Source organism: Strix uralensis, chromosome 21 (assembly GCF_047716275.1).
Source record: "Strix uralensis isolate ZFMK-TIS-50842 chromosome 21, bStrUra1, whole genome shotgun sequence".
NCBI classification, from domain to species: Eukaryota; Metazoa; Chordata; class Aves; order Strigiformes; family Strigidae; genus Strix; species Strix uralensis.
In genome coordinates this window covers 7,609,818-7,632,127 of record NC_133992.1, presented here as the reverse complement: position 1 = coordinate 7,632,127, position 22,310 = coordinate 7,609,818, and the positions used below count along the sequence as shown (strand labels likewise).

Sequence of the window (22,310 nt, the reverse complement as noted above, 5' to 3'; positions counted from 1 at the left end):
AGATCCACCCCCGTGCCCGTGTCCTCCCTCCCTCCTCTTCCTCCCTCCCTCCTCCTCCTCCTCCGCCGCCGCCGCCGCTGCCGCCGCCCGTCCTCCCGCCGCGGCCAGCCGGGCAGTGCGGGCGGGCCGGGGGCTGCGCTGCCGGGGAGGGGGTCTGGAGTTGGAGGGTGGGGGGGTCTGGGCACTTGGGCTGGAAGTTGGCGGCGCGATGGGGAACGAGCGCTGGAAAACCATGGGAGGAGCCTCGCAACTTGAGGACGGGCAGCAGGAGAAATCGCAGGTACGGGGCGGGGGGCGGCGGGGGGCAGCGGGGCAGGGGACAGCCCGGGGGTCCCACCGACACCCACCCCCGCCGCGTTTCACCCCAGCGAGTTTTTCTCCCGGTGCAGCCCGGCGGGGTGAGCAGCCCCCCGCGCTGTGCAGAGCCCCCCGGGCTGCCTCCCTTCACCCCCCCCTCTCGAATTATTGAGTTTATTTATTTTGTCAGTGCCCCCCCTCGGGCTCCAGCGCCGGGGCTGCCCCGCGCCAGGCAGCGGGCGATGCTCCGGGGCTGCCACACACGTCTGTGATGAACCACTGCCCGTTCGAAACCGCTTAAATAACCCTCGACAGGGGATTTGGCATCTGCTGTAGCCAGACTCATCCCTCTTGGTCCCCGGACTCCCAGCTGCCAGGCCTTGGGGTGGTTTTTTTTGGAGGGGGGAGAGGCTGGCGTTGCGGCGGGGTGCGGCGAAGCGGTGGCAGAGCCAGCGGCGACGCGCTGGGGGATCGGGCACGTGCCGGAGCCTGTTTGCACAACCGGCCGCACGTGTGCCAGCTCCTCCGGCCCAGCGTGCAAGGAGCGGCCATCTGCCCGGCCTCCGGCCGCCCAACGCCAGCGAGCAGGCAGGGAAGAGCAGGCATGGCTGCCTGGCCAGGGCACGCGGCTGCCCTGTCTGCACTCTGGGTACAGGCAGAGCGGGAAGGGAAAGAGCAAGTGAAGAGCTGGGGGAAAGCGAAGCTCTGACAGAGCCCCAGAGTCAAGGAGCCAGGAGCTGGCAGTGCCTGTCCTCCCTCCGCACCCTGGTGCTGGGTGAGGATGGGGGGGGAGCAGCCGTGAGACAAACTCACCCCCCTCCCCAGTCTGCCACTTCCCTGTCCCCCTTCTGCCCGCAGCGATGCAGGAAAGGGACTTCTGCCTGACTTCTGCTGCCTGCACACCCTTCTCTGAGCCCTCGTCTCCCCGGTCAGCCTGAACGGCTTCCTCGCCTGTCTGGAGAGGGGCTGCCCACCCCGAGAAGCACAGGAGGTCCCAGACCCACCCCCCCCGAGAGAGAAACCAGGTTCTCCTCTCCCCTTCCCAGCACAGCTGCCTCCCCGGCACGCAGCCCCTCCACCCAGGGGTCCGAGCAGTGCCGTCCAGCTGGAGCCGTTATCCACCCGCTTCTGTCCCCCCTCCATGGGCCTGAGGATGAGCTGGGCAGGATGGATCCAGCCCCACCACCCGTACAGGGCTGGACAGCACAGCCCGGAGCTGGTGGCTCATGCAGGGGGTTGCAAAGGAGGGACGGAGTGTGCTGTGCAGCTGGTGCTGGGCTCCCAGCTCCCGTAAGCGCTGGTGGGAACCCATCCCAGCCCTCCTGCCTGCTCACCCATGGAGCCGGCTCTGGTGGTCTCACCAGCCCTCTCCTCTCCTCTCCCCGAGCTGCAAAACACGCCGTGCTGTAGGAGCAGCAGCAGTCAGGCTTTGGATGGCAGAGGAGAGCAGGTAACGGGAGCGGGATTCAGTTCATCTGCCTCCGTTTGTCTGCGGGGAGCGAGCGAAGTGCGGTGTTAAGCTCCGGGAGGGCGCGGGGAGCAGTGGTGTGCAGGGGGGGCGGCTGGGATACAGCCCCTGCCCCAGGGTGAGCAGGGATGGGGGCTGCAGCCCTGCGCAAAGCTGAGCAGCAGCAGAGCTGGACAGGCAGGGAGGGTGGAGAGGGACAGGGGCAGTGCAGGGCGAGTGGCTGGGATGCAAAATGAGCTGCTCAGAGTGAGCAAGGGCTTGGGGGGGCAAGGGACTGGCCTCTGCTGCTGTGGGGCTCCTTTGGAGCTGCGTGGACACCAGAAGTAAGGTGGGGGTGCCTGGACTAAAGTTTGCGCCAGCAGTTGAGCCTGGGTGATGCAAACCACAGCGTCCACCCGCCTCAGAAGCACAGCCAGGGTCCTGGTTCGTACCTGGCTGGGGGCATGGCTCAGGGGGAGAGCACCCAGGGCTGCCTGCAATCACTGCCCACCATCCCACAGCACAGAGCTTGCCGGGCGAGCTGGCAAAGAGCAGCAGCTTTGGCAGGAGCGAAGGGCATCTCCGCCTCGAAGAGCATCTCCCATGGCAGAGCTCAGCCTCTCCTGCCACTGCTCTCCATCCATCCACACTCCCCGGGGGCCAGGGCACCTCCGGCTCTGCTCAGGCTGCCCCGGGGACAAGCCAGCTCGTGTCCTTCCCTCCCCGCAGGCTATGTGTGCCAGAGCTCCTGTGTCCTCCCCCCAGCACAGCCACTCGCCTGTCCAGCTGGCTGAGGAAGCTGGGGGACACTTGGTGGGGGGATGATGGACACGGGGGCTGCAGGGACCCGCACAGCCCCAGGGTGCAGGGCTCATGCGGCGTGGCTGGGGCACCGAGGACCCGGCCCCCATGGGGCACGGTGGCCAAGTGTCAATATACAGCCTGAGCCAGTGCAGGGCACGGAGAGCCCGGCTCAGCTTTGCACCGGGAAGGCAACAGTGCCTCGGTTCCTGCCTGGGGCTCCTTCCCGAGCTCCAACCCCAGCTCCAGAGCAGGTTTGCAAGTGAAGCTCCGCTCATCCCAAGCACCTCCCAGACTCATAGCTTCTGCTCTCCGTAGGAAGGAGTGATTTGGAGACATCGGGATCTCCAGCCTGATGGATGTCCCTAGGGGGACACCAATAACCGGGGCAGGGGGATGTTCTGCATGTTCCTGAAAGCCTTGGCAAGAAGATCCAGAAGCCCAAGGCCCGTGTAACGGACAGCAGCAACCCCTGGAGTGATGAGGGCTGTGGTCATGGTGGGGCAGGAGCTTGCAGCAGAGGTGTCTGCAGGGCCCCACGCCGGGAGCTGGGCACGCAGCTGCTGTGCTGCTGTGCTGGGGGGCTTTGGGGGGACCCACACCCCAATTTGGAGCGTGGCTGGTGCCGCTGGCTGAGTGTTTCCCTCCTCTCCCCACCGCAGGTTGCCAGGTAACACAACCTGCCAGAAAAATGCCATGGGACCCGTAAAGCTGCCACCGCTTGGGATCTAGCGGTCGCAAGCAGAGGGGGTCACTTACAAAGGGGATTGTCCCCCAGTTCCTGCCCCAGTTCCCAGTGCTGGTGGGAGGGCAGCGATGCTGGGGCTCAGAGGCTGGAAAACAGCTGGATGCAGCTCCCGGGCAGAGCTGCAGGATTTTGGTGTGTTATCACCCAGTTGGGATTTGTGTGGCCACAGGAAGCGGAGCGTTGCCCGTGCACGGTTCTGCTCCTGAAACCCTTCATGCTCGGACGGGTCCCTCAGCTGTCACAGCCCATCCGGGTGTCCCAGCGGGCACGGTTCAGGCTGGGGACGTCAGCGTGGTGGGGAGCAGCAGCCTGTGGGATAGGAAGGCGCAGAGCCGGGGAGCTGAAGGTGCTGCAATAGCCGGGACAGCCACAGGGACACGGTCCCTGCTCACCCTGCGGATCCCAAACCACCCAACGTTGGCTCTGGTCAGCAGCCATCCCTCCTGTCCCTTCTGCGCTTGCAGGGTGCTGAGGGGCCCAGTTGTGCCGAGGTCCTGGGTGTCCCCATGAGGATGTCAGCAATGGGCAACTCCCACCTCCATCTGCCACCATCCTGCTGCTCCTGGGTGCCCTTCGTGCCCCCAGGCCAGGATTTCATGTCTTCAAACACAGGGCAAACTCCCCTGACCCTCTGCTTGCCAAAAGCTCCCCGTATTGCCTTTGACATCTCCTTTTAATGCACACTGAGCCTGGGGCTGCCTCGTTACAGAGGTCCCTGCAGGGTGGTTTCCCTTTCAGCCCAGTGCCGTTTGCATCTCCAGCCTCACTCCGTGGGCTGAGGAAGAAACCTGGAGCATCCCCCATGGCTGATGGGGCATCCCTGGCCCCCCAGACCCTGGCTGGCCAGCCCCGCTGCAGCCGGGGTCACCTTAATGCAAATGGTTGCGGGAGCGTGAATGAAATGAAGGGTGCTTGAAGGAAGGTGTCACTCCAGATAGATGTGCACAGGAGGGGACAGGGCCTGGGAAATCTTTGCAGATGCAGCAATTTTCCCCTCGTTTCTGGGGAAAGTAGTCTTTGTCTCTCCGAATCTGCAGTTTTCTGGCAGCCCTGCAATTCCTTGTGACAGCCGTGACCAGGGTCAGGGGAAAATCACAGCCTCTGTCCTGCAGGTGTAATGAGAAGGGGAGGTGGCGGGGAGGACGGGGGGCTGATGAGACTGGGTGGCAGCTCGCTCCCTCTGCACTGACGGCCTCGGCACTTCATGCTTTGCAAGGAGAAAAGGCTCTTGGTGTGCACGGAGCAGCTCCCATGGGCTGAGCCGATGGGTGCTTGCGGCAGCAGAGCTGCTGGAAAGGCTCAGGGCGGGTCGGAGACCTTTCCCACAGTGACCCCCCCCCTTGCCGGGAGGCTCTGGGACAAGTCCAAGGGCTTTGGGAGCAGATCTGCTCCCCTCCGGCACACAGCGAGGACACAAGGGAGCCGGGGACACATGGTATCCCGCAGCTGGGAATGCCCCAGCATCGACCCACAGCCTCCCCTTGCTGCTGGGGACAGCCCCTGCCTTCCCTCACCTCCTTGCTATCCCCGCCGTCCCCGCTCTGGGGCACATGGGGTGTTTTCCCTTTTTCTTCCCATATTCGTGCCCAGGGCAGTGGGGAGCCCCGCACGCACCTCCCCGAGAGCCTGGGCTGCTCCAGCTGAGTATCACCGCCTTAAATAAAACATGCCAGTGGGAGCAGGCGGCTGCTACGCGTTCGCTCTCTTTATTATTTCATACCTCCGCCTCCCAGGCAGGTTTAGCTGCTTTGCTTGCTGAGCGCTCGCCCGTGGCCTCCACGTCCCTGACAGAACCGCAGGGCTCCCTGGGGTCCCCACAGCCCCTCCTCTGCCACCACCCGCCATGTCCAACCTCACTTCCCTTGTTGCTGGACCCCCCGAATCCCGTGAGGGTTTGAACCCACCTCTCGGATGAAGGGGAGCCGGGATGGGTCTGTCTAGACGGGTCCCAATGGTGTCCATCTCTCTGTCCGCAGAGGATGAGCTGCGGATACATCCTGTGCACTGTCCTGCTCTCGGTGGCCGTCCTCCTGGCAGTGACAGTCACGGGGGCCATCCTCTTCATGAACCACTACCACACGCCCGTCACTGAGTCGCCCCCCGTCATCAGCACCAACCCCGAGGAAGCCAACGCGCTGGTCACCATCGAGAAAGCCGACAGCTCCCGCATCAACATTTTCATCGACCCCAACTGCCCCGATGCGGCGGGCACCTTCGGGCGCCTGGAGGGGCTGCAGACCTCCCTGCTGCGCGCCGTCACAGACCACGATGCCGAGGCCAAGGCCACCAAGAGCCAGCAGAAGGCCCTGCTGGTCACAGTGGCGGACGAGGTGGCCAAGCTGCTGACACACGCTGTGCAGCTGCGTGCCGACTGTGATGGCCTCAAGAAGGGGCACAGCGCCATGGGGCAGGAGCTCAGCGCCCTGCAGGGAGAGCAGGGCAGGCTCATCCAGGTGAGCTGGGGCTGGGAGTGCCACACGGTGCTCCTTGGGGACAGCCCCCCCCTGTTCCCATCTCCCCACGGTGTCCAGGGGAGACCTCCAGCACAAGGAGCTGAGGTTTAAGGTGGGTGCTTGGGAATTGCAAGTTAGGAAGCACAACTTCAGCTCCAGCTCATCAGCCTCCTGTGTCTCACTGCCGAACTGCCCCGGTGCCAACGAGCTGGGCGTGCAGCCTCCCACGTTGTGGATCTGCCGGCTTTGGGTCCAGTTTGGGGGCTCTGAGCCGAGCCAAGCACAGCACAGGACCATCCCAAGGGTGGTTCATGCAGCAATCAGCCCCCCTTTATTTACAGTCCCACAAATTTCCCAGGTGATGAAATACTTACCTGGTTATGCCGGGGGTCTGCCGGACATTGTAGCAAGAGCCAGGGCACGGCTGGATGCTCAGCTCCGTGCCTGTCCCTCATCTCCCTTTGGATGGGGCTGCTCGATCCCTGCTGCTTCGCTTCGCTCCCCATCCTGCTGCTCTGCCATGGCCTCCCCATGTCACTCGCCTGGCCCGGGTCACCTCGGGGACAGTGGAGAGCCAGTGGCTGTCTCAGGACGCAGCTATTCCTGCCACCTCACGATCCCATCCCTTGTCCAGAAATGCTCTTTATCCCACGGGTGGTGGCACCGACGCACCCAAGTTCGGGGATTTCTCAGCCCTGATGGCAATAGGTGCTATCTGGACCCTGACCCCAGGCCAAAAAGCACCGGACATGCCATATGGGATCTGCTGTGGCTTTTATGTCCCCACCTGGCCCTCACCAGCCCGTACCCTCGCGGGGAGTGTTGCTGCCCCCAGGCACTTGGGGAGCCGTGGGAGCGGGCAGAGCATCCTCACGGCAGGGTGGTCAAGGGACTGGGGCATGGAAGGGTTTTAACCACATTAAACCCCAATTCTTTGTCCCCCCATATGTCCCCTGCCCACAGCTGCTCTCGGAGAGCCAGACCAACATGGCTCGGCTGGTGAGCTCTGTCAGCGACGTCCTCGACACGCTGCAGAAGGAGCGTGGCAGTGCCCGGCCCCGGCTCAAGGCCGACCTGCAGCGAGCACCGGCCAGGGGAGCGCGGCCCCGGGGCTGCTCCAACGGTGAGACGGCGTCCCCGAGGAGAGGGGTGCACCCGGGGCTCCTCTCAGCAGGTTTCTACCTAGGAAGAGGGGCAGAAGAAAACCACTCAAGATGGGGGAAACCAGTCTGGAGAAGGGATTTAATACACTGGGGGGGCTGGTGAGGAGATGGGGGAGATGGAGCAGGAGAGAGATGGAAAGTTGTGTCCTAGAAGGGGTGTTTCTCACTGTGCGGCGCCCAGTTGTCCATAAACCAGCCAGCACAAAAGCCACTTTACACCCCTGCTGACCCCCCTATTCCCCACGTAGACGTAGCTGGGGCAAAAGCAGAGCGAGATGCGACCGTTCGCCTTCACTGGGGTGCAGAGGGCAGCGCTGCACGGGACTTGAAATAAACAGTCCCATTCATCATCGTTTGGTTAAGATGAAGCTGAGTAAGACTGTCCCGGGGCTGCGAGCACATGCCCACATGCTGCCTGCAGCTGCCTCCAGGCATCGGCTCCCTCCTCCCCAGCTGGGTCCCAGCCTGCCCTTGCCGTCACACAGGGACATGGGGTCGGTCCCTGACGGTTGCCAAGGTGGGGGTCCCCGTGGTGGCTGAGTCCCCCCCGGGCACTGCTCACCCTGAGCATTGAAGGAGAAAGGAGAGAAACAGCAAGGCAGCACCGAGCCGCCAACTAGAGCTGGCAGCAAGGTTGAGAGCCTGAAAGAAATGGCAAGCCATTAAATTAGATCATTAATTAACCAGCTTTCCTCCTGTCCCACCCCATCCCAATGCCACGCTGCAGGCTCCCGGCCCCGAGACTGCTTTGACATCTATGCGAGCGGACAGCAAGAGGATGGGATTTACTCCATCTTCCCCACGCACTATCCCTCCGGCTTCCAGGTCTACTGCGACATGACGACCGACGGCGGCGGCTGGACGGTGAGCTGCCGCCGTGCTGGGGGGCGCTGGGCAATGCCACCGCCGGCCACGGGCTGTCCCCATGCCAGGGGTGGGAGATGTCACTCTCAGCACTTGGATGTGCTATCGGGGTGGGGGATGAATGCTGACGGGCCCTGGCTGTGCACAGGGTGCCCAGTCCCGTGGGGAAACAAGCAAACAAACAGCGTTGTCTGCGTTACTCGTGCCGGTGGCATCGGCAGAGCTGCCGGCTTCAGCCCTGCGTTGGAGCCCAGTGGCCCTGCCCTGCCCTGGGGGAGCTTGGCTGGAGCTGGAGGGTGGTTTTGGGGAGTTGGATGCCACGGCTGGAGTTTGGTCCTTCTCAGCGGGGCTGGTGCCTGGCTGAGGCACAGCGTAGCTGCAGTTGTGCCATGGGGTAAATGGTTGTGCTTTGCCCTGTCCTGGTGGTCCTGGTGGGCTGGCGCTGAGGCTCGGGGTGAACCCCAAACCCAGCACATTCCACCTCATCTAACGCAGGGGTGCCCGGGACACCTCCAGTGTGGCACCGATTCACTCGCTGCCCAGCTGCCCTGTCCCATTTGCTTTGATTCAGCGGCTGCGACGGCCCCGTAATCACAGTACTGGGGGCAGGGAGCAGGGGGGACGCGGCACTGGCAGCCCCAAGCCTGGAGAACCCCATTGCCTCAGGGGTCTTTTTGGGTGCAGGCAGCCCCTCCCCAGGAAAGCATTGCTTGGGGTGCTGGCAGGAAAGTGAGAGGGTCCCAGGGAGATGGCGGGGGGCTCACTGGGAGGGGTGGGCCAGCAGCCTCTCCTCCAAGGACACGCTGGGTGAGCTGAGCCAGCCAGCACCCCTCCAGCTGGGAACTCTGGGAAACAAATCCCCACGATCTGATTCCTCTAAGCAGCTTTGAGCAGCACCAGGAGGGAGCTTAGCCCCCCTACCCTCGGGGGGCTGATGAGCCTTCAGCCTCGGTCTGCCCACAGCCCACCCCAGGCTGGAGCAACCTGTCGTGCACAGGTTGGTACCAGCAGCTCCAGTGGGGAAACTGAGGCACAGCACAGCCCCAGGGACCCCAGCTCCTGAGGGGCTCGCAGAGGGAAAAGGGGGGACCCACTTGCTCCCCAGGGTGAGGAGGGCCCTTGCAACCCCGTGCACAGTCTCTACCAGCCTCAGCCGTGCTCAAGCGCTGCCTGAAGAGCAGCCCAAGGTGATTAGCGAGACACTCAGAGGCTTATTTAAAGCTGCTGCAACCAGGAGGGCTCTGGCTGAGCTGGGGAGGGGGCAAAGTAAATGATTTTACACCCAGCCAGCACGGTCCTGCCTGCGGCACCACAACCAGGCAGCACCACAGCTCTGCCCCACCTCAGCCAGGAGAAGAGGAGCCCAACCGGGTGCCAACTCCCGGTGTCCTGGAGATGGGTGCACCCAGAGCAGGGCCGAGGCCCCTTGTCCCAGGCTCCCGTGTCTCAGGGCTGCTCTGCAGCAGAGGCTTCCAAACGTACCTCCAGTCTCTTGGGGTGCAGGGGGTGTCTCAGCCATCTCCCATGGGGCTGAGGATGTTGGAGGGGGGGGGGTGTCCTTGGGGCGCTGGCTTACCCAGGCTCCAGGTAAGCTGTGGCACGGCTGGGCACCGCGGTACAGAGCCTGGGAAATTTCCCTCCCCTCCTCCTCCTCCTCCTCCTCTGGAGCGATTACTCCTGACATTTGGGCTTATTTGCATGTGGGTGGGTGGGTGGAAGCGATGGCAGCAGCTGAATCAATTTTGACTCGGGAGCTTGGGAGCTGCTGAGCTAAGCCTTAGCCTGCATGGATGGCTTAGAGACCACAGGGAGCGGGGCAGGGGGAAGAGCTGTCCTGATGCCCTGTGGGGAAGAAACCCAGCTGGGGTCAGTCAGCGGGTGCTGCTCAGCACCTTCCCATCCCCACAGCGTGATCTGCAGTGTCACCCTGTCCCCTCACCAGAGGTCCCTGGGTGTTCCCCATCCCTTTCGTTGGGACGGCCGAGCAAGGCACAGCCCTCACCAGACTAACACCTCTCCTCCCTGCGACGGCCGCATCCAGCCCAGGGCGGCTGCGGTCGCCTGCGCTGTGCCAGCGATTGCAGCTCTGGGGCTGTTTGCTGCCGATTTTGCATAGACAAAAGGCAGAAACGTGGCAGAGAGGGCAGCCAGCATCGGCGTCCAGGCAGGGCAGGGTGACACAAAATGTGGGAGGGAAGAGCCGGGGAGCCCCCAGCACACCCCCCCAGTCCATTTTGTCTCCCCCCTTGTCCTGCCCGCCAGCAGCGGGGCCATGTTTGCAGCCAGCTGGGGCGTGGGTCTGGGTCGGTGCCCACCGGTGCCCACGGGAACATCCACGTCCTGCGCTCAGCACCGACTTTAATTGCAGTGACTCCCCCGGGCTGACCCAAGCCTCACGCAGTGCCAGGCTGCAGCCCTGTAATTGCCCAGCCTGACCCTGACTCCCCCTTTGACACTCACCTCCGGCACTTTATTAAAGTAATAACGGGGTGGGGGAGGCTCAGCATCCTGGGAGGCCTGAAAAAGTTGCCTCTTCATGTGCTGTTTTTGGAAATGCCCCACGCTCCTCCCAGTGCCCCTGAGCCTCCATCACTGCCCAGCCAGGGCAAAGCCCCCCAGGATCAGCATCTCAGCCCCATAAATAACAGTGCCGTGACAATTCCGGCTGCTTCAGCATTATTTTCCATGTACAGCATGTATTGGGAAGTGGTGGGCAAGCCAAAGGATGTGGGAGAAAAGGCTGTGCCAGCAGGACGAGGGCTGTGGTGATGTTAAGTGACAGCTTCCAGCTCCATGGGCATCTGCTACGCTGGGGCTGCTCACAGGGACAGCTTTGCCCAGCCCGCTCACCACCCGCCAGAGGGGTCCCGGAGCGGGCTGGGGGGTTTGAGCAGATGCTGATGCATTTACACATGGACTGGGGTAAGCCGAAGGCAGTGGGTGAGACGAGCCTGGGGAAACGCATGCTGTTTCCGAAAGATGGGATTTATGTGTCGCCATGAATGGGACAAGACAATTTTGCCGGCGGGGACAGGCAGGAGCAGCCGGGTCCCCGGGACGGGCAGCGCTGCTGGCTGCGATGTTACAGGCTATGGCAGGGGATTGGCACTTCCTAGAGACCGGCCCCTGCGATGCTCCAAGATTGTCTTCTCCGTGACTGAACCTGAAGATGGTCTCCCCACTGTGATGGGGGCTCAGAGAAACGGCAGCCGGTGCTGTGGCGGCTGTGCCACAGCTGCCGAAAACCTGACCGGGAGCTCAACTGCTGCGGTGGCAGAAACGGGATGGCCGAGTGTGTCCCCAGGCTGCGGCTGAGGTGGGGTTTTGAGCCTGATGGGGCTTTGGTGGGGGCTGGCATCGGGGCTGCGGGGAGAGGGAGCAGAGCCCTCCCTCGCCACCAACGCCATGGCAGGCACAGGCCAGCACTCCCGCTTTTCTCTTTTTTTAACCCATTTTTCTGGGTTGGTGCCTTTGCAGGAGCCTGTCCCTGCCCCGTGAGCTCAGCATGACCGGGGGAGGCAGAGAGCGGGGGAGATAAATATTTCAGCCTTGCCTTTAAAGAAGGGAAGGAAATCCTTTTTGCTTAAGAGGGGGTGATGCATATTTGATGAGGAGGAAGAGAGCAGCGAGGCAGGGCTGGGAGCGCGCGGCGAGCCTGCGGGTCACTGGTGTTGCAGCATCCTGGTGCCTGCAGCATCCCGGTGCCTGCAGCATCCTGGTGTGGGGGGTGAGGAGGAGGCTCCCACCTCCCCACCTGCCTGCAGGAGAGGCGGGTGCACACATGAAGCACAAGGAGGAACCATGTACAAGAGATGATGAGGATGGAGCAGGAGATTCAGGAGGACACTGGACTTCCAGCACCCACCAGCCCTCCCAACCCAGTTTCCAGCCCCTTGGAGCTGAGCCCAGCAGGCACTGGAGCACCAAGGGCTCCTCCAGCACCCGGGCTGATTGCCGAGCCAAGGCTCAGCCAGCGAGACGTGCCCCGCACGCTTCCCTGGGCACCGCTCAGGCAACTGGCCTATTTACAACCGCGGGTCAAAGCTGATTAAGAGGGAGCATCGGTGCTGCCTCCGCCACCTTCCCTGTGCAGCAGGGCTGGAGCGGACGTTGGCTGGGGAAAATCAGCTTCGGGCCCCCATCCAGCCACGCCATCCATCCCCCTTTCCCAGCAAGCCCAAAGAAAGCCCCTTTAAACGGGCTTAACTGCAGCTTCTCAAGTGCTCAACACAGGGATAAAAATTAAGGCTCTAATTCTAGAAGGTAAGTACAGCAGGATCAGAGCCCTGCCATGCCAAGGAGCGCGCTGGAGCCTGCACCGGGCACCCACAGCCCCGAAAATGTCCATCTGGTGAGGGACAAACCAGCGCGAAGCTCATGAGCTGGGTCTCCTCCACATGCTGGGATGAAACACTGGACATGCAGAAGGGCAGGAGCAGCCGGGGGGCGGCTGGGAAGGAGCATCCCCGCCATGGAGCAAAGCACGGCGGCTTCCCGGCCGGTGCGGGGGCTCGGTGGTGTTGCCTGAGTCTCAGCTGCTGGAATCAGGGTGAATGGGCTCAGCAACACATCCCAGCCCTGCAGACGGGGTGCTCTGGCCCCTTGGCTGCCGGCGCACAGGGCGGCTGTTCCTAAATCACCAAGTGCCCCGTCGTCCCCTCCCGCCGCCGCGGCCACAGGAGCGCGGGGCTTGGTGGCAATTGGGCAGACTGGCTCAGCCAAGTTTAATGCAATTAATCCAGGGTTGGAGGCTTAATTAAGTTCAAATGGTTGGACACGGAGCAGTATTTTCTGGATCATTGTCAATAAATCAAACCCGAAACTATGGATGAAAGGGGATGAAACACACAGGGCACGACATGCCGATGAGCAGATGGGAGAGGAAAAGGGAAAGGCTCCAAGGTAAAATGCTGCGCTGAGCCCCAGTGATCTGGCGGGGATCTGGGGGCTCTGGCAGAGTTGGGGCAGCCGGTGCCCCACAGTTAATTTCTCTGGGATGACTAACGAGGCCATCACAGGAACGATGCCTGATAACGGGGCAGCTGCCCCGCAGAGACTGGGGGGCACTCGGGAGGGGGAAATCAGCTGCTTATCTTTACACAGCTCCGAGCATCCTGCTGTCTGCCGGATGGTTTGGCAGCACGTGCTGCAGGGACAGACCCCGAGTGCTGCTGTCTGTCTGTCCATCCATCCTCACCTCTGTTCCTGCGTGTAATGGCAGATCCCAGGCTGTTTCGAGCCGGGTGCCGGGTGCCCACTGCTCCCAGGGGCACCGGCCACCTTCCCGCAGGAGCACACCGTGGGCTTCCTGAGCTCTGCTTCCATTTCCAGGCAGAGGATCTGGTGAAGGATTTTATCTGACCCAACGCACCCATCCCTGGGAGCAGGCAGATAATGATCCGGTCCTTCCCTGGGGACCTGCTCGCCAGCATCCCTGTGTAATTACTGAGTTGAAAGGGTTTAATTTGTGCCCGTGTCTACTAAGGCAGCGGTGGGGAGGGGTGGGCAGCACGGTGGGGAGCAGGGGGGCTGCTCGGGGTGCGCAGGCTCGGAGCAGCCCCATGACTGACGCCCCACGTGTCTCCCCAGGTGTTTCAGCGGCGGGAGGACGGCTCTGTGAACTTTTTCCGTGGCTGGGAAGCTTACCGGGATGGCTTCGGGAAGCTGACAGGAGAGCACTGGTTAGGTGCGTGGGGCTGGCAGTGCTCGACTCTGGGCGGGCTGGCAAAGCCTGGGGTTCCCCAGCCCCCCTCCCAGGGAGGTCTGGGGTTTCCTTTGCAAAGGAAGGGACACTGAGACCCCCCTGGCCAGCACCCACGTCCTAAGAATAATGGCCAGGGCAGGCGGGGAGGGGACCAGGTGGCTGCACAGGGGCAGGGAAGCGATGGGGCTGTTTGCCCACAAACTGAGCACGTGCCCTTGGCCATGCAGCAACAACAGAGTGAGGGCTTGAGGGTGGGAACCACTCCCTGTCCTGCCCCAAGACCCCTCCCCAGGGACCCCTGGCCACCCCATCCCTGACGGGGTCCCCACACTCACCCCCTCCCTCTGCCGCAGGGCTGAAGCGGATCCACGTGCTGACGGTGCAGGGCAGCTACGAGCTCCGCATCGACCTGGAGGACTTTGACAACGGCACCGCCTTCGCCCACTACGGCAGCTTTGGCGTGGGGCTCTTCTCCGTCGACCCCGAGGAGGACGGGTACCCTGTCTCCATCGCCGACTACTCGGGGACAGCAGGTAGGGTGATGCGGCAGGGGGACACGCGTGGTCTCATGGAGCAAGGGAAGCCCACGGCCACCAAATCTCCTCGCTGGGGTGTTAGCGGTCTCCTCCGGTGCTGGCAGCAGTGCCGGCTGCGTCCCTGCAGCCACAGGGAGCTGGAGGAAGGAGAGGGGCTGCAGTTGGGTGTTTGCAGGGTCCGTGACCCCAAGTGCCCCATTGGGGTGCCCACAGGAGCCCCCTGGGGTGGGAAACAGCCCAAGGGCAGGGTGAGGGGCAGGAAGGGCCCATCATGGCTCCTTTCCCCCGGTGGCAGGTGACTCCTTCCTGAAGCACAACGGGATGAAGTTCACCACCAAGGACCTGGACAACGACCACTCGGAGAACAACTGCGCAGCTTTCTACCACGGCGCCTGGTGGTACCGCAACTGCCACACCTCCAACCTCAACGGGCAGTACCTCAAGGGCCACCACAGCTCCTACGCCGACGGCATCGAGTGGTCCTCCTGGACCGGCTGGCAGTACTCCCTCAAGTTCACCGAGATGAAGATCCGGCCCGTCCGGGAGGAGAATTAGCTGGATGGCATGAACCCCCCCACCCCGTGCCCAGTCCCCCACCCTTCCCCACCACCCCCCAGCTGCCATCCTCCCCATCCTCCCTGAGGGCTGGCCCATCTCTGAGGGGCCCCTGGAGAGCACCTGCCCCCAGCAAGGGTGGCTTTAGCTCCTGGGCACCCACGGACATCACTGGACCTTTGCTTCCTACTGCCATGGCTCCCCTGCAGCCAAAACGGGTCTCCTGGACAGAGCGTGACCCACAGCTGGTGCTTATGGCTGCGGCAGAGAGGGCAGCGGGATGCGGGGATTTGGGGACCAGTGCCCAGCCGGGTCTGGCAAGGAGGGGAAGGGACTAGAGGGAGGGAGGGAGGGAGGGATGCAGCAGCCCAGGCAGGCTGGGCACCTCCGCTCATCTCCACTTTGGGCACAGACACCCAGCACTGGCCTGGCTGAGCTGGTGAGGGATGGGGGGACACTCGCCACGGGGAGCCCCTGAGCCCTGCAGAGCCCCTGGGACAGGACAGGGATAGGGCTGCTGTTCCACGGTTCCAGCTCACCCCATGGTACCCCTGGGGATGGGGAGGGCTCGGCTGGGTTGCAGCCCATGCAGATTCCTGACCGTGCCAGCGATTCCTTCTCCGGTCTGCAAAACGCTCACCTCTGCCCCTGCGAGAGCAATGCAGCTGGAAAGGGACAACTATAAACTCCTTTGTCCCCGTTGTCCCAGTTCCTGGAGCTTCCCGGCAGGTTGGGACACCCCAAAGCAAGACAACATGGTGCTGCAAAGACACACCCCCAGAACTGAACAGGGCATGGAGCTGGGGAAACGGGGAGCATGGCAAGGAGGAGGAGGTGAGGAAGGCTCGCTTCCCAGCACAGCTCTGCCTGCATTTCGCAGCTCCTCCCTCCCAAACAGATCCACTTGGATTTATGTCGGACTTTTGCCATCCAAAAGCTGTGACCTTTCCTGAAACCCTTGGCTTTGGCCAGCACACCCGCATGTCCCTGAGCGAGCCCCCTCTGCTCGCTCCCAGCCTGGGGACCAGCATTCATTTTTACCCAAGGATGAGCCGCGCTCTGGCTCGGCACCTGCAGATATTCAAAGCCTTTCATTTCTTCAAATCCCATTAAGGTTTTGCAAAAAGAAGACCTGAGTGGGGCTTAGCATCTGCAGGGCCCTGATAACTGGGCAGCAGGCGATGCCTCGTGCCAGCCAACCCAAGGAGGAGCTGCCATGGGGTGTGGGGCTGACCTCTCCCTCTGGCTCTCTTGAAGGACTCAACCTGGGGATTTTGTAAAAAAACCAAAAAAACCAAGCCTGAGTGGGCTGTGTAGGAACAGGGAGGGGGACAGCTGGAATCCTGCTACCCTTTACATGATTTTCTGCCTGTGCTACAGCAGCAATGGGGAGCAGAGCCCCTGCGCCAGGCCCTGGTCCCAAGAAACACTGTTGGACGGACAGACTGCCTGAGAAGGGGAGGAAAGCTCCCGCAGTTCCTGTTTCCGGGAGGCTTAAGGCACAGAGAGATCAAAGGCTCATCTTCCTGGCTGTGGCAGATTTGTACTTCCCTGCGTGCTTCTTTTTTTAAGCCTTCCCCACCTCAGACCTTGTGCTGGTTGCACCCTTTTGCCTGCTGGGCAAGTCCTTGTCTGTCTGTCTTGCTGGGGAAGCGGGGACAAACAATGCACTGGGGATCACCGCAGCTTTCCCCTCTGCCAGAACATTCCTCGGAGCCCTCGGGTGAGGATGAGCTCTGAGCACAGGCTCTGTCTGGCTCTGTCCCTGCCTGGAGCAGCCAGCCAGGCTGGGTTTCCCAAGCAATGGGATTTGGGGGAGCTCGGTGGTGGCATTTCCCAGCCAGCACAAGAGCAGGAGCCCCTGGCAGCTCCCGAGGGGCTTCCTGCGCCTCGCTGGACCCCTCTAGAAAGGGTCCCATGCAGGCAGGGAGCACAACGCCTGTCTTTACTTTTTGTTCATTTATTTCAGTGGATTAGCTGTAGCTGGGTTTTCTAGCACTCGCCTTCAGGACAAGAAGGCACACGGAGCCACGTGCCCCGGGTGGGAAGGCTCGTCCCCTCCCGGGATCCCTCCACCGGTGTTTTTTCGTGCTGGGGACAGGACGGTTGTTGGTAGCACGCCCTTGTGTAACTGCCCGTGTCACCCAGGACTCCCTAATGACTCTGTTTTGACTTGCGCGAGAAGTATTTAATCCACACCAAGATGCAGGATTTCCCAGGATTATTCCCGAGAGCGGACGCGTCACTCCGCAGCCCCAGATTAGGCTAAACCCGTCTGTGGTGACACCTCTCTGGAGAGGGGTGGGCAGGGGCATCTGGGGGGGCCCGGGACCTGGCCACGTACCTTCCCGGCGGAGCCCTGGGCTGGGTCGTGCTGTGTAGCAGTGCCGTGAAGTCTAGGTCGTGTGTGAGTGGTGTCCAACGCTGTATATGTGGACTTTCTAAACTCCTTAATAAAAGGAACTCATCGTTAGCTGGCGTGTCAGTGGCTGTGCCCACGTGCTGGGACATTGCCGGAGAAACCTGTCGCGGTGACAGCAAAGGGAGCGGCGCCGGATTGCCGGGGATGGCTCCATCCCTGCACCGGGCTCACGGCGTGGCATCCCCAGGAACCTGCCCATCGTGGGCTTGGCCTACCCAAACCACTCTGCAAAGCTGCTGGGGAGACCCGGCGGGGCAGGAACGGGCCAGTGGAGGCTTCCCAGGGCTCCAGCCCAAACCCAGGCACCGCGGGTGGCCCTGGGGCCAGGACAGAGGGTGGTGGCAGGTCTCGGTGCCGAGGGGACCTGGTCCCCTGTGCCTGTGCTGATGGGCAGATGGGGTGCCCTGGCCCCTTCCCGCTGAGCTGAGTGCTGCCCACCCCACACCCCACTCTGCCCCAGGCCAGGACAGACCCAGGAGGTGACAGCTGAGTGCCAGGCATTGGGGTCCCACGCTTTAGCACCGGTGGCTGCCAGCACCAGCCAAGGGCGGGGGGAGCACTCCAGCTTGTGCGCGCAGGGCCAGTCCCTGAGCGGGCTTGGGGGTGCAGGGGTCCCTGCCAGTGCCTGCGCACCCACCACACCTGCACACACGTCTGGGACCCCCAACAGCCACACACAAGTATGCACCCGCCAAGAGGGTGGGGGACATTCGTGCCCCCAGATGAGACCCTCCCTCCCACCAGCACCGCTGCCAGTGACTCAAGGCCGTCTCTAGCGCGGCGCACACCCAGCCTCTCCTCCAAACGAGGCGGCAAACGAAGGAGGCGCGTTAATTAGCAGTGGCGACGTGCTCCCATTGTGGTGGCTTGGCCAGCCCCCGTCCCCCCCTCCAGCCCCCTCCCCGCAGGGATCCCAGCCTCTGCTCTGGGCAGCCACAGCCCTGTGAGCTGGCCACGCGCTCGAGGGGTGACATGGCAATTAGCGCCGGCGGGTATTTAATGGCCGGCAAGGTGGGCTGGCCAGCTCAGTCCGGGCACGGGCTCGAGGCAGCACGGAGCAGGGCCAGGGCAGGCAGCGCTGGGGCATCACCCGAGGTGGAGAGGTGAGTCGCTGGCGGCCGTCTGTCTGTCTGTCTTCCCCCGCGTGCCTGCTTTGTACCGTGCCTCGACAGGCAGTGCAGCCAGCGAGGAGGCGAAGGCTGGTAGGAGGCAGCTGAGGGCAACAGGCAGGGCCGGGCAGGGCACCCACTGGCACCCCCAACCCTTGGAGTGGGGCTCAGCAGCACCCATCGCTGGTGCTGGGAAGGTGCTCCCCACTCTGGCTGCACCCAGCAATTTGGTTCCACGATGGGCAACTGGGTGCAAAAGGGGAGAGCGCAGAGCAGCAGCAAAGTGTGAATGAGGCAGGGAGCACCCCAAAGCAAAGCCCATGGGCAGGGGGGGTGCTGGGGAGGGTAAGCAGGGGCTGGGGCTAAGCTGGGTCTGGCACAGGAGCAAGGAGCACCCGCAGCAGCACCCCACCCTGCAAGACCCCCTGGCCCCCATCACCTGCAGGGGGGCTTTTAAGGCAACATCTGCAGCAGAAAAAAATAATTAAAAAATCCATTTTCCCTTTCTGAGCCTTTGCAGGAGGAGGAAGGGGAGGCAGAGCAGCCCTGGTTGTGCTCAAGGTCACCCTGGGTGCCTGCGGCATTGCTGCACGCGGCCCAGGACCGTGCTCCCCCCCTCTCTGCTCAGCAGACCCTGCTGCCGGCGGGGCACCTCCGAGCCCCATAAAGCAGAGGAATGTCGAGCACCTTCCTCCGCACTCGCATTAGCCAGGCACTGCAGGTAGGACCTGCGCGTTGGGAAGATAAGGCCGGCTCAGGTGAATGCACTTAAGTCCTCCCCGCAGTGCCTCTGAGAGGAGCAGGCAGCTCCGGAGCCCATCAGCCTGCCCGGCTAATAGCCCACTCAGCCAGCCCCAACCAAGCAGAGCCCGGCTTTTGGCTGCCAACCAGGGGAGTAGCTGCAAGGCTGTAATTTGTGAGCACGGAGTTGCTAAAGATGAAGGGGAGCAGGTTTGAAAGAGGCAGAGTGAGCTCAGCACCCCCACTGCAGTCGGGTGCTGGCGCAGAGGCTGCAGGAGTCGTTGCGGGCGCTGGAGGGGTTTTCTCGCAGGGTGTAGGGGTGCCAGGGCTGGTTTGTGGGTGCCACAGCGGGGATGGGGAACTCGTGCTAGCTGGGGACAGCCCTTGCTGCTGCTTTAGCTGCTGCCTGAGGATGCTCTGCCGTTTACTGACGTGTCTTTCCATTCCTGTGCTTCCCCCAGATGAGAGCACCCTACTCGCTGTCCTGCCTCTTCCTCCTGAGCCTGGGGGCCTGCTTCCCCCCCAGCGAGCGGCAGGAGCTGGGAGACCCCGGGGAAGGGACCCTGCTTGAGCCCAGCTGGCAAGCGGCAGCCGAGGACTCGGGTGCTGACTGGAGGGCAGGAGCAAAGCGGAGGCAAAGCGAGGAGCTGAGCAGGCTGCTGGGCATCGCCCGGGAGCTGCGGGGATACGGCGAGGAGGGGGCCAGGCAGCGGCCGGGCAGGCAGGGGGGCTCCGAGCTGCTGCCGGCAGGAGGGGAGAAGCGCAGCAGCACGCTGGGGAACCTGGCTGAGGAGCTCAACGGCTACAACAGGAGAAAAGGGGGCTTCACCTTCCGCTTTGGGAGATGAGGGCCTGGACTTGATCCCCCACTTCCTGCGGGTTGCCCCATCCCATCCTTCCCTTCTCTCTCACCTAGGTTTGCTCGGACAAAAGGGTATTGGGGGGTTTTGCTGCTGGGATTGCCTTGGGGAGGGGAGTCACCACGTTTGCTCCACTTGCAGCCCTGCTCCAGATCTCACGTCCTTGTTTCCAGCCGGTGCAATGGAAGAAGAGGAGGGTGTCTTAAAAAGAAGCCACCCTGTCCCTTCCTGGTCACACGTGGCCTTTGCTGGGTTCCAGGGAAAGGGCCTGCGCTGGGTCCCAGCGCCGCAGTGCAGACAGAGAGCAGGGATGACACCCCAGGACAGGCAGAGGTGGCAGGGCCAGGTGTCGAGGATGGAGGGAGTCAGGCTGAAGGGTTACAGCCGGATAGTCCTGGAGGTGACAGTCCCCTGGGGACTGCAGCTGCCAGCCAGGGCAGGGCTGTCGGGGAGGAGAAGGTCCCTCAGAGCTCCCCATGGAGTCGCAGAGCTGCTGCTCTCCTGCCTATTAAGGAAAAGTCCCTCCGGCAGCAAATTCTGCTTAGTGTCAAGATGCCACTTACAAGAGCCAGCTCCTGTGTGCAAACCAGGACAGAGCAGCGGGGTTCAAGAAAATCTTGTCCTTAGAAATCCCTGGCATGAGCACAGAAACCTGCCCAGGCATCACCAGCCCTGCTGCAGTCCCGCTGCCCTGCTCACACCCCAACCCCGAGACCCATCCTCAGGTGCCACCAGCGTCCTTGCAGGGGTGAGATGGTGATGACTGACCTTCAGCGTCCTTGTCACATCACCCCAGCTCTTGCCTAAAAGCCTGGCCCTTCCTAACGTCCTCCTAGCCTCATCACCACCTATTCCCAGCTGTAGCCGCCGCAGAAACTTGGGTGCAGAGGGACTGAACCAAGGACCCCTGAGCCTACCTGGGGCCACCAACAGGCGCTCGGTGTCTTCCTGCTCTCCGGTCCCCTCTGCTGCCAATGGTGCAGCCTGGGGAATCGCTAGCCCCAAAAAAGCAGCACAGCAGGGCTGCGAAGGAGAAGCCCCGCTCCTCAGCGACTGCCTTCTCCTCCTTTGGGCAGATTTAGCTCTGCCAATGCCAACAATGACGTTTGCTTTTGTGCCTGCCACTGCAGGCAGAGATATTAGTAATCAGAGGTCTAACTACCTGGCTTGCAGGCACTAACTGCAAGTTAGACACCTAACGACTGCTAATATTTCATTGCAGGCACAAAAATGAAGCAGGGCAATGATTTGCAAGCGCTAAATTGCACTCTCAAAATCAAAGACCGTGGCAGGACTTGGTTAGAGGGAAAAAAAAAAAAAAGGAAAAAGAAAAAAAATCAGGCTCCAAGAGGTGCATTGTAATATCCATCAAGCAGACAGACCACTTAATACAGTGCTGCCAGGGCCGGCACGAGCTGTTCTCGCAGCGGGAGCGGTGTGTAACTGGAGGCTGAATGGAGGCGAGCTGGAATCTGCAAGAAAACACCAGCCGTGGGGCCGCAGGTCGAGGGAGGAGTGATGGAGGCACAGGAGTGGGCTCCTCCCAGCCCCACGGGCCCAGAACGGGAGGGACTCCAGCTTTGCAGGGACACAGCTGATGCCAGGATTTGGCCCTCGCAGGAGGACGAAGGGGAGGAAGGGCGTTTTCCTTCCCCTGCATCTCTGCTGCAGTAACAATCTCGCACCGCAGGGACCCCAGCGGCGACCAACAAACCCGGTGGCTGAGCCTGTGCAGCGCCCCCCCACCCCTGGGCACCCCCAAACCCACCTCCGATCCCTCTCGCCTCCCACCCCAGCAAAGGCCGCTGGTTCGGGGGATGCAGGCGCAGCGCTCGCATCACGCAGCGGAGACGGGAGCTTTATCGATGTTTCTATGGCAACGTCTCTTCTTTTTTTTTTTTTTTCCTTTCTTTTGAGTGTTCAAACCATCAATAAATATGCACTGATCAATTTTACCCTGCGCTGGAGTCGGGGGGAGGGACGGGAGGGAGAAAGGGGAAAGAGTTTTGGAGCAACGCTGGGTTAGCGAGGGCTGGTAAATCCCTGGCTTTGCGTGATGGATCATTGCAGGGAAAAGTGGCACCGTCTGCTGCGGGAAGGGAAAGGAAACCTGCTGAGCGATGCTGGGGCCTGGGCTCCTGCTCTCAAGTCCACGAGAGGAAAAGGGTCAGAGCAGCATGATAAAACCCCACGTATAATGAGGCTTTGATTGAAGCTCGATAACCCTCTGTATAACTGATTTAAAAGTAAAAGCCAGCGCTTCCCACAGCGCTTACCTGGCAGGTGGGACAGTGCCAGGCTCAGCCCGAGTGCCCAGGGGGCTCCTTGATGGGCAGCTCTGTGCCATGGGGGTGATGCCATCACCCGCCGGGAGGAAAAGGGCTCCCGACAGGCTGCGGGGGGGGCGGGCAGGCGAGGGGCTGCAGCAGCCCCGGAGCACCCCGTGGCACGCGTTAGGATGGCTGATGTGCTTGGGAAAAGGCAGCGCTCCAGGCTTTTTGCTATTGCTGCTTGGTGATTGAGGGTGGGGGAGAGGAGGAGGTAAAAGTGAATGGAAAATAACTGCCTGACATTTGGGGGTGTTGTCCCAGAGGGGGGAACACATCAAGG

The 22,310-nt window shown here is 62.3% G+C and overlaps 2 protein-coding genes across 2 annotated transcripts; both read left to right on the top strand.

The window, feature by feature from the left end:
* The first annotated feature begins 192 nt into the window (after positions 1-192).
* Positions 193-17,041, top strand: FIBCD1 (fibrinogen C domain containing 1). Its single transcript, XM_074891305.1, has 7 exons — positions 193-280; positions 5,270-5,746; positions 6,710-6,869; positions 7,637-7,773; positions 13,363-13,459; positions 13,831-14,010; positions 14,309-17,041. The coding sequence occupies exons 1-7, from the start codon at positions 209-211 to the stop codon at positions 14,566-14,568; spliced, it is 1,383 nt and encodes a 460-aa protein (XP_074747406.1). The 5' UTR covers positions 193-208; the 3' UTR covers positions 14,569-17,041.
* A 936-nt stretch (positions 17,042-17,977) lies between these two features.
* On the top strand, positions 17,978-21,655 carry QRFP (pyroglutamylated RFamide peptide). Its single transcript, XM_074891100.1, has 2 exons — positions 17,978-18,093; positions 19,302-21,655. The coding sequence occupies exon 2, from the start codon at positions 19,302-19,304 to the stop codon at positions 19,686-19,688; it is 387 nt and encodes a 128-aa protein (XP_074747201.1). The 5' UTR covers positions 17,978-18,093; the 3' UTR covers positions 19,689-21,655.
* The last annotated feature ends 655 nt before the right edge of the window (positions 21,656-22,310 follow it).

Excerpts from the sequence above, each read along its gene's own strand:
- FIBCD1 (XM_074891305.1), top strand. The coding sequence starts at position 209 with ATGGGGAACGAGCGCTGGAAAACCATGGGAGGAGCCTCGCAACTTGAG. Across the intron at positions 7,774-13,362 it reads CCGACGGCGGCGGCTGGACG|GTGTTTCAGCGGCGGGAGGA; the intron begins GTGAGCTGCCGC and ends GTGTCTCCCCAG. Across the intron at positions 14,011-14,308 it reads CGACTACTCGGGGACAGCAG|GTGACTCCTTCCTGAAGCAC; the intron begins GTAGGGTGATGC and ends CCCCGGTGGCAG.
- QRFP (XM_074891100.1), top strand. The coding sequence starts at position 19,302 with ATGAGAGCACCCTACTCGCTGTCCTGCCTCTTCCTCCTGAGCCTGGGG.